General features: G+C 39.9%; 1 protein-coding gene across 10 annotated transcripts in view; it reads left to right on the forward strand.

Annotated features, from left to right (window-relative positions):
* The window catches only part of Ctnnd1 (catenin delta 1), a 51,804-nt gene extending 36,570 nt beyond the window's left edge, over positions 1-15,234 (forward strand). For 3 of the 10 annotated variants that reach the window (XM_051184334.1, XM_051184335.1, XM_051184342.1), the window contains 13 exons: positions 909-1,092; positions 2,472-2,589; positions 3,324-3,477; positions 3,831-3,848; positions 4,284-4,352; positions 5,501-5,628; positions 5,727-5,877; positions 6,488-6,680; positions 7,252-7,366; positions 7,895-7,982; positions 10,793-10,855; positions 12,284-12,387; positions 12,754-13,212. In XM_051184334.1, coding sequence (XP_051040291.1) covers positions 909-1,092; positions 2,472-2,589; positions 3,324-3,477; positions 3,831-3,848; positions 4,284-4,352; positions 5,501-5,628; positions 5,727-5,877; positions 6,488-6,680; positions 7,252-7,366; positions 7,895-7,982; positions 10,793-10,855; positions 12,284-12,387; positions 12,754-12,918 — 1,550 coding nt within the window. In that variant the 3' untranslated portion in view covers positions 12,919-13,212. Of the gene's footprint in view, positions 1-908; positions 1,093-2,471; positions 2,590-3,323; positions 3,478-3,830; positions 3,849-4,283; positions 4,353-5,500; positions 5,629-5,726; positions 5,878-6,487; positions 6,681-7,251; positions 7,367-7,894; positions 7,983-10,792; positions 10,856-12,283; positions 12,388-12,753 lie in introns of all 10 variants that reach the window. The other 7 variants (XM_051184341.1, XM_051184340.1, XM_051184337.1 and 4 more) reach the window with 7 other exon arrangements.
* The last annotated feature ends 4,529 nt before the right edge of the window (positions 15,235-19,763 follow it).

A 19,763-nucleotide genomic window follows, 5' to 3' on the forward strand; every position in this document is an offset into this window, starting at 1 on the left:
TTCTACATAACCCTAGCTATCCTGGAATTTACTATGTAGACCAGGCTGTACTTAACTCACAGAGATTTACTAGTTTCTGCCTCATGTGTTCTGGCTTTAAAGGCATGTGCCACCATGTCTGACACATTCTGTTATTTTTGACCAACTATAGTAGTAGAGGAACTAGTCTTCTAAACCCAGAGGCTGAATGTCAATTGCCATTTATTCACAACCTTATAATTTGTTTTAAATGTATGCCTGACCTGACTCAACCTGCCTGTTCCATTTAGAAATTTGAACTTGTGGTCCTTTATTTAGAATGAAAATTTTTCAGATTGTACATGGTGATTCATTAGTGTGAACTGAGCACAGTTTTGTGGGCCATAATCACCATTCCAGGAGGAAGAAAGAAAAATAAATAATACTGATTCTTGATTGGCAGAATATTTTGGCTCCCAGAGGACATCTCCTTTGTTGGAGTTTCTTTGACTGTTATAACTTGGGGAGGGGTAGAGAGTTCTTGGCATCTATTGAATAAAGGCTAAGGATATGTTTAACTGATAAGCATCAAACAATAGACAGGACAATGTCCCCACAACAAAGAATTATGTGAACCAAAGTTTCGGTGTTGCTGAGGAAGAGTAACTGGTATAGACTATTGAGCATAGATTATAGTAAATACTGTTTAGTAAAGCTTTATTTCATGGCTGTGTGTCTGTGTTGAACTACAGAATAAAATGTGTCTTACCGTGGGTCATAAGCAGAAAACAGCCTGACTAACACTACATGGAATCATATAGACTCCCTAATGGACATTATCTGTAATTATTGAGGACAACTAAAAAGGAATAGAATATGGCTCTCTCTGATATTCTTCAGACACACTGTCTTGGGTACTGGAGAACTCTCTTATGACTTCTCCCTGTCAGGAACCTTGTGGAATCTCTCATCCCATGATTCAATCAAAATGGAAATTGTGGACCATGCACTGCACGCCTTGACGGATGAAGTGATCATTCCACATTCTGGTTGGGAGAGAGAACCTAATGAAGACTGTAAGCCACGGCATATTGAATGGGAATCAGTGCTCACCAACACTGCTGGCTGCCTTAGGTAAGGAAGCGTTTCCCTTTTTGAGATTATAAAGATTGGATTTTGCTGGGGTTGGTAGTACTGGTCTTGCTGGGGTTGGTAGTACAGGCCTGTAAACCTGTCTGAGGCTGAGTCAGTACCCTGCCTATGCTAGAGTGAGTCCAAAGCTAGCTTTGTAAGATTGGTTCAAAAAGAGAGTAATCTACCAGCAGGTAAAGTGTAGCTTAGTGGTAAAGAGCTCGCTTGGGTTCAATGCACGTGCACACATGCAGTTTAATATTGACTTTCTGAAGAGTGATATAATTTCTTTTTTTTTTTTAAATTAGAAGTTGGGGGGTGTTTGTTTGTTTGCTCTTTTTTTGTTTTGTTTTGTTTTATTGCACTGAGGACCAGATTCAAGGCATTGCATTTGCTAGGCAAGCTTCTACTCTACTTCAAGCTTCTATTCTAAGGTGTGTTTGCCATCAGCCTACCTGCCTTTGTTGCTTTCTTATGTGCATCATGTTTACCTACTCATTCGTGTATTCATTCCCCTCCTTCCTCCTCCTGTTCTTATCACTTTTATTTCTCTTTAGCTTTATTCATCTAATTAGGTATATACCTATTTAGAACCTCCCACATGCAAGGTTCTTATCTGTTCTGAACTTTTGTGTGTCTTGGTTGCTGTCTCAGTCATCCATATTTCAAATTAGGCACCTTGTCATTCCCTGTATTTGTACTCCTATATAATAAGCGACTCTTCTGTCTGGATTTACCGATGTTGGTGTGCCCTTTCAAACCCCCATGTTGTGATGCTGGGTATTGGACCTATTGCCTTGTATATGCTTGGGTACGCTCTCTACCACTTAGCTATATCTCTACCCCTGATGTGCATTCACATGCAATGCACACATGCTTGTTTGTGGTGGTGGAGAGGGTTTTGCTTTATAATAAGTCCACTCTGGACTCAAATTGATCCTGCTGCTGCCTCCCAAGTGCTAGCACTGCAGGTGTGAATTACCATTTTGAGCTGTGTTATACATTTAAAAAATACTTACTATGTGTATGGTGTTTTGTATGCATATTTATCTGTGAACCACATGTGTATCTGGTGCCCGAGGAGGCCTGAAGAGAGTGTCAGATCCTCTGGGGCTTGAATTACCATGTTGTGCTGGGGATTGACTACTCATTCCAGCCCCTGGTATACATTTTTCAACCTGACTCCACAAGCTTATAAAAAGTTTAGAAGACAGACTGTCAGTCAATTTCCAACTGCAAATCCTTGCTTTTAATGGTTATTAGCTGTTTATTGTACTGAATAGAAAAGATTTCAAGGAAGCTTTAGATACAGATGAAAAAAGATATCAAAGAGAGGATGTTAGGAACTTGAGTCATCTTCAGAACTTTGTGGTTTCCCTTAGAAATGTAAGCTCAGAGAGGAGTGAAGCTCGCCGGAAACTTCGGGAATGTGATGGCTTAGTTGATGCCCTCATTTTCATTGTTCAGGCAGAAATTGGGCAGAAGGATTCAGACAGTAAGGTAAGTTAATAACTGAGTGAATTTTGTTCACAAGGTGACTGTGGTTCAGATCTTCCACTTCAGCTTATCAGATAATATAACATACTTACGCCAACCCCTTCTCCTTAAAATGGGCATTGAGTTTAGAAGAAGCAGTGTGTATGTATGGGTATTGGGGGTGTGGTGTGGGCATTCACGTGCAAGTGCAAAAGAGGCCAGGAAAACATTGGTGTCCTTGTCCCTCAGGTACTCTCCTCCCTATTCTTTCGAGGCAAGGACTCATCTTGAGGTTGTAATTTTTTGGCTAGGCTGGCAGTAAATATACTCCAACAATGCTGTCTCTGTTCCTATAGCACTGGGTTTACAGGTATATTCAAGACAATGCCTGGCTTGTTGTGTAGCAAGTGCTGTTAATGACTTTACACTCTCCCCTTCGTATACATATATATTAAAGCTGCTTTTAGTAGCCTTCTAGGTTATACATTTTTTAAGTAGGGAAAACAATAACCTAATTGTTACATCACTAAATAGTTGCAGAAGCCATTGTATGTCTGTAATTAGACCTTCTGTTAACCTGAAAATTAACAAGAATTTTGAAGAACCTGAGGCACTGAGAAGGCAACCTGAGAGAAGATAGATTGAGTTATGCATTTTAGGATTGATATTTTAATATTCAATTATGGAGACAGAATTTCTTGGAAATCACCATAGACATTCTCTTTTTTCAATTAAGCCTTCTGTTTTATATCCCTAAGCTTGTGGAGAACTGTGTTTGCCTCCTTCGGAACTTATCATATCAAGTTCACCGAGAAATCCCACAGGCAGAACGTTACCAAGAGACACTTCCAAGTGTGGCTAACAATACTGGGCCACATGCTGCCAGTTGTTTTGGGGCCAAGAAGGGCAAAGGTGAGCCTTAGTTCCTGCTCTTTAATATGGGACAGGAAGGAACACTTAGCTTTTTAGGTACTTACAAATACTCGGGAAGTCTACCTAGTGGAGACTTGTCCTTTTGCTCTGCTGCTGCTCCCCTTGTTCTGGATGCTTTGATGGTGGTGGTGATGGTGATGGTGGTGATGGTTGTTAGTGTATTGGCAGACGGGGCATTGAAGACAAGAACTCAACTAATCTGAGGCCTTCTCCTTATTCCTCCTCCTTCTCTGCTTTCTTGTGTACTTGCCCATGATCCTGTTGACATCTTTCTCCTGCGTTTTCTTTCTTCATTTCTCTCCTCGCTTTCCACCTTGGTGATGCACTGGAAGATGAGTGGTTCTCCAGAGGTGAGTGCAATCTTTTAAGGCGCTTATCTCCTTCTAATTTGCATGTTTTGGTTATTACCTTCCCTAATATTTCCTTGTCTAACCCTTCCCTGTTGGATGCATGTAGGAAAATTTTAGTTGAGGAAAAGCATTGAAATAAGTTTGGGTCTTCTGGGTTGTGGTTTTGACTTGCTATTTCTAGATAGCAGTCTCTGTTATCAGAACTCTTGTTAGCAGCAAGAGTGGTTATCCTTTTTGTACCATTCTGCTGCCTGGTTTTGGTCTTGTTTCTGCATCAACCCTGTTTGGACAGGTATGTGTGGGGTTCCCTTCTTTTGCCTCTTTTGATGCTGCATCTCTGATCTGAAGATTGAAGAATGAAAAGCTGTTTGAGCTGAAATCTTTCCTTTCTTTAAAAGTTCTTTACCGAATTCTACCATTCCCCCATTTTTATAGGGAAAAAGCCCACAGAGGATCCAGCAAATGATACAGTGGATTTCCCTAAAAGAACTAGTCCTGCTCGAGGTAAGTTTTCCTTTTTCTCAGTCTCCAGAGATCTCAGATATGGTTTTTGCACATGGTAACATTATTGTGCATGGTAGCACTATACTAACAATTCTCTCTGACTTGTTGGATTTGAAGTGATGTTAAAAAGTAGTAGGAAAATTCACAGTAAAGTTAGAAGCTAGGCTGGGTGTAAGAATGGTACCTGCCTGCAAACTTAGTAGGATTGCTGTGAGTTTCAAGCCAGCTTGGGGTAGAGAGTGAGAGAACACCCCAAAAAGAAAAGAAAAGGCATAGACATAGCTAGCTAAGTGGCAACTGTTTTTGGATCTTGAACTTTACTGTTAGAAGAAATCTCTTTATCACAGCTTAGATTTTTGGGTCTACTGAATTAATAAATATAAATTTGCTTGCTTTCCATAAATATAAAAGATATTAGTTAAATGATGTTAAATCTCAGGCTGTCCTTTCATTTAGTCATATTCCTGGTGGGGAGAATTACTTAGTTAAATTAGAAATAATTTGTTTGAGAGGTTGAATCATTAAGCCTAACTACTCATGGTGAAATCAAGGCTTAAATTAGCTATGGGGTACAATTCAAGAAGGAAGGAGACAGGAATTGAATATGATAGAATTGATGTCTGTTTTATTTTTGCCATGGACTAATTGTTGTTATTTTAGGTTTTGTTTTGTTTTTTGAGATAGGGTCACACTATGTAACCCTGGCTGTCCTGGAACTCTCTATATAGACTGGGCTGGCTTGAGACTCATAGAGATCCATCTGCTTTTGCCTCTGCTTCCCAAGTGCTGAGATGAAAAGTGTGTATACTGCTTCAGGCTAGACTAATTATCCTTAAGACATGAGGTCAGCTGGGCATAGTGGTACATGCTTGTAATTCTAGCACTCGAGGCTACTCTAGCACTTGAGAGTCTTAAGACTGGAAGATTAGCAGTTTGAGGCCAGTCTGTGTGACATTACAAGTCCCCGTCTCAAAAGACAAAACAAAAATCCAAGAAGAAAGAGACATGGAATCAAGCCTCTGAGTTTGTCGTGGAACAAACTTAGCAAGGTTGAAGGAGCCTAATGATGGAGATGCAGAGCTGTAGGCAGCCAGAACCTGGTTTGTAGGCATTGATTGGCATCTTCTGCCTTGCCCTTTCTTGTACAGGCTATGAACTCTTATTTCAGCCAGAAGTAGTGCGAATATACATTTCACTCCTTAAGGAGAGCAAGACACCTGCCATCTTAGAAGCCTCTGCTGGAGCTATCCAGAACTTGTGTGCTGGGCGCTGGACAGTGAGTACCTCTGAGAAAATGGATTTGGAGATAGGGACCTTAGCTAACTAGTTTCCTGCCATTTGTAATCTTTTCACCACTTCCCATGTGCTTCCTAGTATGGTCGATACATCCGCTCTGCTCTGCGTCAAGAGAAGGCTCTCTCTGCCATAGCTGACCTCCTGACCAGTGAACATGAACGAGTAGTGAAAGCTGCATCTGGGGCACTGAGAAACCTGGCTGTGGATGCTCGGAACAAAGAATTAATTGGTAAGGATTTAAATCAGTACCTGAATTCCAGCAAATGTTTAGTCATTTGTTGATGTCACTGAAGAGTAGGATCTCCCTTAGTTTATATAGCTGAGTGCTGGTGAAGGTTCTTGATTTAGTGATTCTTTTAAAAAGCAAGAAGTGATGATTCTCAAAAACATTATAGCCACTATTATTTCTTAATATCTGCTATTTTTTTCTCTTTCTCTAGATATTGTTAAGAATTTTTCTATTTTTTTATTTGCCCAGAATTAATGTAGCTAGTTAGTGGCAGAGCCCAAATTGTTGAATTCATAAGGAAAACTCTGTCCCATTGAATTATCATATAATAGTATTGAACATACTGTTTTCATTAGTTTGTGTGAAGAGACCAGGCAGTATATTTGATACCTAGCACCACATTGTCTTAGTGCACTTGAAGGAGGAAGGGCAGTGAGTTCATGTCTATCTCATGTTCTTTGCCCCTTTGATATAATCTTATGTAATAATGAAGTTGATTTGTATGACCAGAACTTACACTTGGCATGATTACTCTAAAGGGTATTGTAAGGCCCCTCTTGGCTTGACTGCCTTGTCTCCTGAATGTGTTACTTTTGTCTCACTGCTATAGGCAAACATGCCATTCCTAACTTGGTAAAGAATCTGCCGGGAGGTCAGCAGAACTCCTCCTGGAATTTTTCTGAAGATACTGTGGTCTCTGTTTTGAACACCATCAATGAAGTTATTGCTGAGAACTTGGAAGCTGCCAAAAAGCTTCGAGAGACCCAGGGTATTGAGAAGCTGGTGTTGATTAACAAATCAGGGTGAGCTTATACATAATCAGAGCTGAAAGAATTTGAGTGTGAGAGAAGAATTTTCAGAAAGGAGCTGTCCTGTTCTGTTCTTTGAGATTACTTCCCCTTATATTATCCTGTAACATGTGGAGAGAGAGTGATCTATTTTCATTCTTAATGTTGGTCTATAAATTGATAATGGACTCTTACATCAAATTAGTTATATCAGTGTTTCAGACAGAATATACTATTTGGTGAAAATTTGATTTCACCCATTTTTACATTTTAATATTCCTGTGTTGTTAGAGCAGTGGTTCTCAACCTGTAGATCACAAGCCCTTTGGGGTTGTCAAATGAGCCTTCACAGGGTGATCTAAGACCATCAGAAAACATGGATATTTATAGTATGATCCACAACAGTAGCAAAAGGACAGTTATGAAGTAGCAAATAAAGTAATTTTATGGTTGGGGTCATCACAACATGAGGGACTGTATTAAAGAGTTGTGCATTAGGAAGGTTGAAAACCATTGTGTTAGAGGGTACAGGTTCAAGATTCCCTGGTCTTGAGCCAAACTGTATGGTGTTCTTTTTCCTCTATAGGAATCGCTCAGAAAAAGAAGTCCGGGCAGCAGCTCTTGTCTTACAGACGATCTGGGGCTATAAGGAGCTTCGGAAACCACTGGAAAAAGAAGGATGGAAGAAATCAGACTTCCAGGTGCAATAACTCTTGCCCAAAGCTTTGGCTTTTCTTCTCCTTTGGTCCTTGGCTAGTGCCTCTGTCTATGGTTTCTTCTATTTCACTATCATACTAAATCCAAGTCTTTCAGATAGTGAAGACTTTATTTGCCACATTATTTCTTAATACAGTGGTACCCATAGTCATTCAATGTTGATCATGCAGTAGATACTGATGGTGGTGAGTAGTGATGATACATGGCCATTGTGATCTCTCTCCCCTTTCATGTGCTTACCATTCTCTGATTCTTCTGCCTCTATTCCCCCAAGTACTGACATTATAGAATGTGCCACAGCCTAGTCTCAGATTATTTTTCTGAAGAGTTATAGTTGTCAATAGGAACCTAGAGGGGAAGAATGTATGAGTGAGGGCTAGGGCAGATGATGGAGAAGGAAGTCAGTGGTTCTTAAGAGCTTCTGAAGCAGGAAGTACATGGTTAGGAGGAGGGAACAGAAAGAAGTGGGGCATTCATGTTTCTCTGACATTGGGTTTTATGTTTGCCTCCAGGTGAATCTAAACAATGCATCTAGAAGCCAGAGCAGCCATTCATATGATGATAGCACTCTCCCCCTCATTGATCGGAACCAAAAATCAGGTATAGTATCTAAGAGGTGCACCCTTTTTAATGCTCCCACTATTATTTAATGTCTTATTAACTAAGCAATGGGGTATGTATTTATTTCTGAATGAGCTAGACCCTGAAGAAAGGAGTAATGCTTTGCCTCTGGATTATAATGTGTAAAAAAATAGGTTTGAACTTAGAAATTCAAACAGGCAGGGAAGGGTGTGGTGGTGCACACTTGTAATCCCAGTCCAGGACTCTGAGATGGAGAAAGGAGGATCAGTAAGTATATCAAGACCAGGCCTGGCTACATGAGACTCTGTCTCAAAAGAAAACAAAACCAAAATCAAGGCAGTTGGTGAGCTTGAGTGTGGCTCCTCTATTTGCCTGTGAACTTAGAAAGCAAGGCATAGTTTTTCTGTTTAATTTCTTCCTCTTAAATTTCTGTGTTCTGTTGGTTAATGTGCTTGGTTAATTACTAATTAAAAACTACTGACATCTGGAAAATTACTATTTCTAATGCTTAGAAAAAAACACCACTATTACTATTTTAGCTTATAGCTGTGTATGTGTGTGTGTGTGTGTGTGTGCACATTTGTGTTTTCATGCTTGTGTGGTTCTGGGGATTGAACCCAGGGCTTTCTAGGCAAGTTCAAACCACTTTACCATAGATGAATTATGTATTTTGTATTGTATGTATTTGTCTCTTTCACTGAAAGTGTGTACTGTAACCCTTCTTAATGATTTTGGCTTTCGGTTTGACCCATAACTTTGGAGTAGTATAAGGGCCCCAAGACTTTTGAACAAATGTGTTGATGGCATAAAAACAGTGGTGCTTGCTGCTGGTTGGTCAACATGAATGAGGGTAGCAACCCTGATCTGAACAAGTTATTTTCATTACCATATACTCTATAAACAGCCGTCTTCACTCAGGAGCATCCATGGTGTACTTAATACCCTAAGTACACATGGTTTAGATGTATAGTGCTACTGAGGAAACGGGCAGCACTTGTGCTGTGTATGGAGCTACTGTGGCAGTCTTGAGACAGACTATAGATGTTACTTATTTAGAGTATACTACTTTATGAAGCAGCTGAAACATGGTTATTTGATAAGAATTTCTTCAAAAATGAACATGGAAACCTTATCACTTGGTTTAAAAAACTGGGGCCAAAGCCAGGTGGTGGTGGCACTGCACTCTTAATCCCAGTCCTTGAGGCCAGCCTCTGCAGAGTGAATTCCAGGACACAGGGTTACACAGAGAAAGCTTGTATCAGAAAAACAAAACAAAGCAAAACAAAAAAAAAAAAAAAAAAAAAAAAAAAAACCCAACAACAACAAATAAAATGACACTTATTTGCTACCTGAGTGAACAATATAACAGTATAATTTTCACTGAGTGTGATGACTCATCCTAGCACATAGAAGACTGACATAGAGAGATTACCCTTTGAAGCCTGCATGGGCTACACAGGAGGATCTAGGCCAGCCTGAGATGTAGAATAAAACCCTGTCTTCCCCCAAGCCCCCCCTTGAAAAATCATATCCATGTCATTGAGCTTGGTAATTTCCCAGTATTTAAAAGGCTTTTTGTAGGGCCATCAAGGTGGCTAAGCAGATAAACTCACTTGTCCCAAAGCCTGACAACCTGAGTTCCATTCTTGAGAGAGAATTGACTCTTGAAAGTTGTCCTCTGACAACCATATCTGTGTCACAGTATGGATGGACACACATACGCACAATGTAATAATAGAAAAATTAAAAAATAAGGTGTTAAGAATAGAAGTATCAAATTAAAAATGACTTTTGTGATTATATAAGTGGTGATATAAATGTGTTTTAAAATACACATGCATACTAAAATGTGTTAATTTTATAACATTTGCACAATTCTGTAAAAAATTCCCTATGAGTAAATGTTCCATTCAAGGGCAAGATAGGCTAATCCATGTTTTATGATTTTTCTTGAGACAGGGTCTTGCCACGGACCCCATGGTTGCTGGAACTCATAATGTATAAGCAGCGATCCCCTGCCTCTGCCTTCTAAGTGCTAAAAATTATGGGAGTGCACTTACTAATCAAAGTTAAAAGAAGTGTACAAAAATGTTAAGCAGTGTTCTTGCCTCCCCTCCCCCCCAAATTTATTAGTATTGTGGTATGTGTTGTGGGCACACATATACTGTGGCTTTTGAGTGGAGCTCAGGACAACCCTGTGGTGCTGGTTCTTGTAATTTTGCATGGCTTTTGGGAATCAAACTTATAGATGTTGACATTTCTGAATATAGCAAGATGTACTTATTCCACACCGATAAAAGCCCTTTGCATCTTAATTTATTCTATGTTTGTGTGATTGGGGACTGAATCTAACTAAGCTTCTGGTGGCTAATGCCTTACCTACTTTTGAGCCACATCTTCAACATAGACCTTCATAATTTTGAAGACTAAAGAGGCTTTGAGATATAATGGCTTAGATTGTTGAAGTGCTTTTTATTTGTTTATTTTGTTTGGGTGTGTAGGTACATTTATGGAGGTCAGAGGACAATTTATGAGTCAGTTCCTTCCACAAGTTGATTCCAGGGATGAGACTCAGGCCATCAGGCTTGGCAACAAGCACTTTGATCCATTAAGCTGTCTTCTGGCCTCTGAGATGTTCTTGTATTTAGGTTTCTATAGGAAAGAGATCAAAGTCCTGTGAGGTTATGATTAGTACTTGGCCCATTATATGTGTTGAGTAAAACTTTGAGTAAAAGCAGGGAAGAATGGCATGCCAGAGAGAAATGTGTGCTTTAAATAGATTTTGGTATATTGGATTTTGATTTGGATAACTTTCTAATTCCATATAGATAAGAAACCTGACCGGGAAGAAATTCCAATGAGCAATATGGGGTCAAACACAAAATCATTAGGTAGGTGATGAATTTCTGTCTAATGTTGCAGAATAGTGTTTAATTGGGGTGAGTAGGTATTTTCTCTTTTTTCTTTTCTCTTTTTGAGACAGTGTTTCAAGTCACATAGTCTGGTCTTGTACTCACTGCTGTTGAGGTTGATCTTGAACTCGAAGTATTGTGATTAATAATCTCCATTTGAAAGGATATCTGGAAATATAATAAAATTTGACCAATGTACTCTTTGTACTGTTCTCACATGTTGCTGTAGATGGGATGACCTTTCTTAAATTTCCTTAGAACTCTTAAATTTTTTTTTTTTTTTTTGAGGCAGGTTTTCTCAATTTGTAGATAAGATTGACCTTAAACTCACAGAGATCTGCCTGCTTCTGCCTCCCCTGTGCTGGGATTAAAAGTGTTTGCCACCATGCCTGGCTTATTTATTTTATTTTATGTATATGGGTGTTTTGCTGGTATGTTTGTTTACCATGTGTGGTGCTTCATGCCCTCAGAGGTAAGATCACCTCGAACTGGAGTTAGGGACAGTTGTGAACTACCATGTGAGTAATAGGAGCCAGCCCAGACCCTCTGCAAGAGCAACAAGTGTGCTTAACTGCTGAGCCATCTCTCTAGCCTCCCCTAACCTTGAACTTTTTTGATCCTCCTAACATATGTTCTCAGAAAGTCTTGATGTGTCCATATAATCTGCTCTGATCTCTCCCCCCCCCCTTTCCTCCTTACTTTCAGTTGATCTAGTTTTTTTTTTTTTTTTTTTTAAGGCAGGTTCTCACAATCCATGTTAGCTGTGAATTCTTGGGCCTCCTGCCTACCTGCTATTCTATCTCATCATTCTACTTTATTACTTGTTATTATTAGGGTCTCCCATATTTCAGAATGACATTGAACTCACTACAGAGCTGAGGGTGACCTTGAACATCTGTGGGTCGTCATCCCTCCCCTTCACCTTCCCAGTGCTTTAATTGTAGGTTTACATCAGGATCCAACACACTGCGGTATTTAAAAACCTTCTTCTGGAACGCCCTTCCCCTTTGCCCTTCTAATTTCTTTTCATTCCCAAAGGCTAAACTCAAGTTGTGTTGTGCTTTGTCAATTCCTTCCAGTTTCAGCTTACTTCTGTCTTTTCCTAATTTCAGAGCTGTCTATATTATATTACCCACTATAGGATACATTGTTGTTGTTCATTATTATCCTTTTGTTGTTTTTGCTGTGGTGGGAATTGAGTCTAGGCTAACCACTCTACCATTCCCAGTACTGGGTATTTCACATACATTCTTTTCCCCATGATATTTCAGTTAAGTTTAAAAAACATCAGTCTTTATGCTTTGGAGCACCTGGAACAGCTAGCTCACTTCTCTATTGAGATGCCTAATTCATATACATTGTATACTAGAGAGACTATATTGTTTCTGTGTACTTTTTTTCCTCTAGATAACAACTATTCCACACTGAGTGAAAGAGGAGATCACAATAGAACACTGGATCGATCTGGGGATCTGGGTGATATGGAACCATTGAAGGGAGCACCCTTGATGGTAAATACTTGTTATATACTTACTGCTGTGTATAGGAGACTGGTAGTATTTTGAAACTGTGATATATGAAATGGGGGAAAGAAAAGAGAAAGACACTGTCTTTCTTTGGTAGTATATTCAGGAAAAAGTAGAGGTTTTGATGCATCTTGAAGTTTCTTGGGATGGTCTTTGCAAGCATTACTGATGTGACTAACATGAACTAATCTGTTCTCTCATACATTACCCTATTCTTGCACTTACCTTGAGGGTGTTTTAACCTTTTTACTTTTAGCAGTGTTTGTTTACAAACTTTGGGATTTTCCTAACTGGCACACAGTTAGGGGACTTACCTTGGCTCTCTTACTAACAAACTGCATGTGTTCACAGCAGGACGAGGGGCAGGAATCTTTGGAGGAAGAGTTGGATGTGTTGGTTTTGGATGATGAGGGGAACCAAGGTTCTTACTCCCCCATGGTATGTCCTCCAGTCACTCCTAAAATGGTCCTTAAGAAGGAGGCCTCTTTATGCCTTATTCTTTGCCAATCATGCTGATCTGATCAAGCCTGAGACATTTGTCTGAGAGCCATGTGGGGCCCAAGGATTTCTGCTTCTGGAACCCTGACCTCTTCAGAGCTGGGGTGCAGTGGGTTATCTGGTTCTTTGTTGTGTGTTGCTTTCCTGACTCCAGATTTGTTTTACTGCCTTGTTTTCCTCCAGGTCTTCCTAGTCTCAACCTTATTAACAGCTTTCTCTCTCTCTTTTTTTCCCTACAGCAGAAGATATAGCACCACTCTACCTGCTCCATCTGGGCATATAATATATTACTTTTAATTTTTGGTGGTGAAATGGACTGATGATTTTTTTCCTTTCTTCGCTGGACTATTGTGCCAACTGCCAGGCTGCCTCCTACCCTTATAGCCCAGAGTGGCTGCCTTCATTCCATCAATTCCCAACACCTTCCACTACAGTTTAATTGTCCTGTCTTCCCATCCCCTACCTCCAGTTTCCCCAGCAGAGAAACTGCTGCTGATTAGCTCTTTTTGCCAGCCCTCCCTGGACTATTGGCTTGTGTGGGAAGGAGGGAGAGAGTGGAACTCTTCGCTGGACGCTGTAAGAACTGAAAATTGCACGCTGTATATGCAGCATTCTGACAAACTGATGATTTTTAATCAAGACTATCTTTCTGGTGGGGAGGGAACTTTTAATTTTGTTTTGGATAATGGGAAATGTGAGTTTTTCCCTTATCTATCGGCTATTTTTGAAGCCAAGAAGGCTGGAAACATTGGCACATTCCACCTGGCAAGGGCCCTCGAGTAAGTGAGTATTCCTCAAACTGGGATTGAGAGCTCTTGTTCTCCTGTCTGAGACAGGGACCACAAAGGACCTACAGACTCCATCTCTTCTGTCAGCTTCAGGCCAACCTTGGGGTGCTGCCCTGACCAAGGCTGTCCTCAACCATCCTCTCTTACCCTGTGATAAATCTGCTAATTTGACCTGGCTGTTTGCAAGAGGCTATGTAGAAAAGAGAGTGGCATGGAACATTTCTTGCTTGAAAAGAAACAGATTGTCTACTGGGGAGAAGATGAACCTCTAGGAAGAAGTAGAAGGAATATACATGAAGCGGTTAGTCTGAGACTGGCAAGAAGCTTCAAAGCTGGCTTTCCCCACCTTCCCCACCCCTTTTCCTTTATAGGCTTGTCCCTCCTCCTCTCCCTCCCTGGATTTGTTGGCCAACTATAAGACTTGTACATAACTCCTCCCCCCTTTGCCCTTCTAAGGTAGGAGTTGCCCTGGCTTTGCCTCCTCTTTGTGCCTTTGGCCTGGGGTGCATCTCCTTCCTCTCTTCCATGTGCCTTTCTTTGCCTCTGCAGTCTCATTTCTCATGATTTTACAAGTTAGATTTTGTTATTTTCTTAACCACCGTTGACCCTCAGTAGCTGAAGGAAAGAAGAGGAGTGATGAACTAAGGAACCTCAAGTCCTCTTGGGTTGTTATAGCTTCTGATTTAGCCACAGTGTGCAGTGGGGATTGGTAACTATCCCATCTTGATTTAAGTCTCAAAGTGAGGCTGGTAGGAGGGAGCGCCATGACTCTTATTAGTTGTCCCTAGTTCCCATCATCTCTGAAAGGTTATAGGGAATTAAGGCTTTCTGGCCAGTTCCTTTGCCTCCATTATACCCTTTCCATTTGTAGGGAATGTTATAGCTACTATATGGGTTTTTTTTTTTTTTTAACTTTTTTTTTAACTTTTTTCCTTATTTGCTTTCATTTCTTAATCTAAAAAGCTCTATCCAATGCAACTGGAATTCTTTATCCCTCTTGTCCTGTTCCTTAATATATTGAGGCTATGGGGTAGGAGAAAAGTGCACAACCCATCAACCCCCTTCCCTATGCATTACAACTCTCCCCCTCTTTTATTTTTATTTTTTCTTCCCTCCCATTTCTTTCCACCGCCATCCACCTTTTCTGGCAAACAAAAAGGAGCCTCTGTCTGTGGCCCTCAGAGTACACTGCATAGGGAGCCTCCCCCCCCCCCCCCAGACCTGGCTGTGTTCCCATTTCTCTTGTCCCCCTCTGCTCTCTTCCTGGTGCTCTTGTTTAGGTGGGGTGTGGGTACTAGAATAGCCATGGGCTTTTGGGGACCTGTAACTGTTTTGTTTGTTTTTTTGTTTTGTTTTTGTTTTTTCCTCTCTCATTTATAAAAACACTAAACATTCAATTTCAGCAAACCAAAAATCCTACCTTCCCACCGAACACTACTAAGGGGCATGTCTTCTGCTCTGTATCTTTTCTCTTTTTCTTTCTCTCTTGTTAATGCTTTTAAAAACAAATGAGGTTTTTATATAAATAAAGTTTTTAAAGTGTGTATGTGGGAGGTCTGTGTCATTTCTTTACTTCGAGCTATATTTCTTCCCTCCTTTTATCTTAGTTATTTTGGTATCAGTGTTCTTTTTCTTTTCAGGGCTGCCAAAAGGAAGTTGTCTCAGGATGGGTTTACTTTTGTTTTGGTCCCAGTTCTTATCAAGGAACATTCTTTGGAACACCCCCTGCCCCAGAGTCTTAAAGTTAATCAATGACTGAAGTAGAGCAAAAAATGTTATTGCTAATAGATATAAGAATTGAAGAGTGCACAGTAATAGCTTACTTATTCTCTGGCGTTTTTTTTTTTTTTTTTTTTTTTTTTTTTTTCAATATCATTTGACAAAATCGACAACAAACAAAGCCTTCTGAATACATGGCTCTCTTGAACACAATACATGGAATCTAGAGGGTTAAAGCTAGCAATCCCAATTGCCATCTTAGTAAATGTGAAAGAGTTCAAAGTTCTCTGCACATGAGCACTAATCACAGGCTGCACGGAGTGAGTCAGGCTATTTGATAGGATATCCTGACAAACTGTATATGGCTGGTTAAAGAAAGGAGATTACTGAGAGTTATCTTTATGGCAGATGCCAAAGATTCAGACTCATAGCAAGATACTTTTCCAGGGCCCTTAATGTGCTGTCATAATATTTAAAAACTTCCCAAGAGAATTTGTGTAAAATGCCTATTGTATACTTACATCTTCAGTTAAAATTATTTGGCTGTCCAGGATCACCACATTATACTAGATTTAAGTATGAGAACTTTTTTGGACTTGTGAGACCAGGCAACCCCTACAGTAGCTGTGTACATGAAGGCTTGATTTGCACTAATACCTGTAGTCTTAGATGTAATACAAAGTCAAAAAACATAAGAGTTTGCTTTGCAGCAAGGTTTGGTTTCTGTGCATGCAGAAAATCCTGGCCATTGGTATTGTGGTAGATAGAAGCTGTACTGTAGGCTGGCCTCAAGCTTATGGTCCTGCCTGTCCCAGTGCCGGGGTTATAGGTGCATATCACTAGGTTCAGCTACTACATTTCCAAAGATCTAGATCATTTGAGTTCTGATGGTGCATACCACTAATCCCAGCTGGGGGACATCAGCCTGGGCTACATAGCAAGATAGTCAATCAGTTATTCATGCTCATAGCTAAAATTAAATATTGAAGTAACTGGTCTATAAAAGCCCTATATGTTAAGTTTCTTTTGGTTTGTTTGGCTTTTAAAGACAAAGCTTCATTCTATAGCCCTGGCTGACTTGGAACTCACTATGTAGATCAGTCCTCAAGCCTTTGGTTTCTAGGTGCTGAGATTATGGATTTTTGCAATGTTGCCTGATTTTCTGATAAGTTTCTTGACAGACTTGACAGTGTTTTTGATGCCTCTTGATACTTCTTGCTCACTCTAACATTTGAAACCTTTGGAATTTGTTTCTTCATGGTTGTTCTTAATAGTTTTTTTTGGGGGGGGTGGTTTTTTATTAGCAGCTTTTTATTTTATGTGTATGAGTGTTTTGCCTGCATCACATGTGTGCAGTTTCCAGAGAGATCAGAACAGGGTGTTGGATCCTCTGGAACTGGAGTTAGAGTAGATGGTTGTGAGCTGCCATGTGGATGCTGGGAACAGAACCTAGGTGCTCTGGAAGAACAGCCAGTGCTCTTAACTGCTACCCCTTTTAGTACTTTTTTGAAAAGTTTTTTCCTTATTTCTATGTGAGTGTATGAGAGTGTATGCCAGTGGTGTGGGTGCTCCTGCAAGACAGAGAGGGTACCAGATCCCCTCATAGCTAGAGTCACAGGCAATTGTTAGCTGCTAGCTGTGGGTGTTTGGAATGGAACTTGGGTCTGCTGGACCCAAAGCAAGTGGTCTTAACTGTTAATCTATCTCTCCATCCCTCTTAGTTTTTTTTTTTTTTTTTTTTTTTTTTGCATTATAGAATCAGTAGATCCAGTTTTATGAACCTGAGCAAGTATATAAAAATTACCAGACCTGTTAGTTGAAAATGTGGATCCAGAAATTGGCTGTGGTGAAACATGTCTCCAATTCTAGCATTTGGAAAACTGAAGCAGGCTTGCTATAAATTTGAAGCCATCCTGGGCTATATTGTCAGATTTTTATCTCAGAACCCTTATAGCTCTAAGCTAGAGTGCTTGCCTACAGGCACAAGACCATGGGTATTGTACCAACATCAAATCCCATGTTTCACTTTGGAAATTGATTCATAGGTTGTGATGCATGTGTTTATCTACCTTGAAATTCTGGTCTAGGACACTTGCTTGTTTTCCATGTGGAACTTGAGATGATGAACTAACTCTTAGCAATAGTAGTGAGTATAGATAATATGGTGATGATAAAATATGGTAATTCATAAAAGGGAACATTTGTTTCAAAGGAAGTACAGAGGTTGTGGGTTCTAATATTTTTCTTATCCTTCAGATCATCCAGGTAATTCCCAGACTTCCGAGGGCAGGCTGTCCCTGAATATTGTGCCCTTTAAGGTAGACAGGATGTCCTGGATTATAATGAATTAATAAACTGCTTCTGTCCACAAAAGGGTACTTAAACTAGGAAGCAAATGGCTCTATTGTCCAAAGCCAAAGAGGTCAGGTACGAAAATGAATCATTTCTGAAAGAGAAAACATAAACATGAAAGAAATAAGATACTGCCTGAAGCAAACTTCTTTTCATAGAACAGACTTCTTGACCTCTGCTACCAAACTCTCCCTTAAAATATCAGCTCTTCAGCTGTCCCGCCCAGGATTACTGGTAGACATGAAAGGAAAGAAAGCTGGAGAAGCTAGGCACATAATTGCCAATGGGAAGAACCACTCTGTTTACATTGTGACAGTTTTGAGTTTTTATTTTGTGTAGCATACAATGACCAGGTCCAATGTGCCACAAGTGAACTTCATGGAGAGCTTCGCCATGCTGCTGTGATTAGGAATTTCAAGCCTTTTTGTAAGCATGTGACAACTGTTCTTTTTCTAGTACTATCCTTGTCTCCATTTCTGGTTTTTTTGCAACAAAGGACAGCCACTTCCATTTTGAAGACACAAAGGCTATGTCTTGCTGCCATTCCATGCTATCTCTAGTGCTAATGAACACATGGTCCAAATGCTGTAATATACCTGAGGAAAAGGAGTTTGGGTGTGACTCCTGACTATGTTCCAGTTGCTTCCTGTACACTTCTTCATCGTTTTGTTTGTTCCGTTATGGCATTTTCAAACAATTTGTTTCACTAATGCTCTTCATCCATCTGTATCATCCTTTTGGCCCTTCTTCTTGTCTTTATCTTAATCCTTGTAGGATTGGTGTTGGTCAGGCTTTTGCTTTTGAGCAGAGGGAAGTAGCATGCTAGATAAACATTTAAAAAATGTTCTCACTCCTATCTTGTTGGGATTGAATTCAGGGCTTCACATATTAGGCAAACACTCTTAACACTGAACTACATCTAGCTGTGTATTAAAAAAAAAAAAAGTAACTGTTTAAATACACTGCTGAAGAGGCACAAAAGAAAGCTGATCTAAAAGCCAAGACTGGAATCCTTGCAAGTATCTGATAAACCAGTTTTACTCAGAGTTATTGCCAAGCACAGCATACTTTAAGCTTCTAAAGAATGTGGGAAAGTGGGAAGGAAGGAATCCACATAAAGCTGAATACCCCCAGCACAAAGATGAATAAATACTCATGATCAGATGGTTTGCTATGTAAATCTTGTGACCTGAATTCAATGCCTGGAACCCATATAAATGTGGAAAGATAAAACTGACCCCAAAAAGTGTGTGCACACCTATTACACAACAAGTAACCCATTGAGGGAGACAAAGAATTTTTGCTGATCTTGATAAAATGTGGGAGGGTGTGAAGTCCAAATTTAGACAACCTGTGTGACTCACAAACCAGTAAACTTTCAAGTGGTACTTTGTTGGCCATAATTGTGGATGGTTTCCAGAAGTGTGTTTCCTCTAAGGGTTCAAAAACAACTAAGAATTCAACCAGGTGCTCAAAAACTACATGAGTATAAATGGGGTTAGAAGATGCATAAACCAGCCCTTAAATAACTTCGGATGTTTGTTGGCACTAGCATAGTCTATAATATGGCTTAGGGTCAGTGAGTTCCAGTGGAATGCACATTCAAGAAAGCTTATTGTTCAAAGCCCTGGTAAAGGATGTAAATGTAAGCTTTACACAAAGGTGGCATGTAATTAGAAGCTGGACAGAAGGAAATCAACATGCTGGATATTGATGACATGTATGTTGAAGGGTAATTAGAACAGAATTCTCAGAAAAGTACAGATACTGATAAAAATTTTTTATGAAATTAAGTGTCCATATTACCTCTGTTCAAAGAATAGAAATAGAACATATAACTGCCAAAGAAAAGCAGAAGGGCAGAGGTATCCTTAAAATTGTTATTTCATCTGATGGAATGAGCTAGGCTTAAGGGCTGCAGCAATATAGGAAGGATGTGTGTCATCCTAGTGCTGGGGTTACCATCCAACAAATGAACAGATGTGTGCAGAAAAGAGCAAGGGT

The sequence above is a fragment of the Phodopus roborovskii genome, unplaced genomic scaffold (genome assembly GCF_943737965.1).
Source record: "Phodopus roborovskii unplaced genomic scaffold, PHOROB, whole genome shotgun sequence".
Lineage (NCBI taxonomy): Eukaryota > Metazoa > Chordata > Mammalia > Rodentia > Cricetidae > Phodopus > Phodopus roborovskii.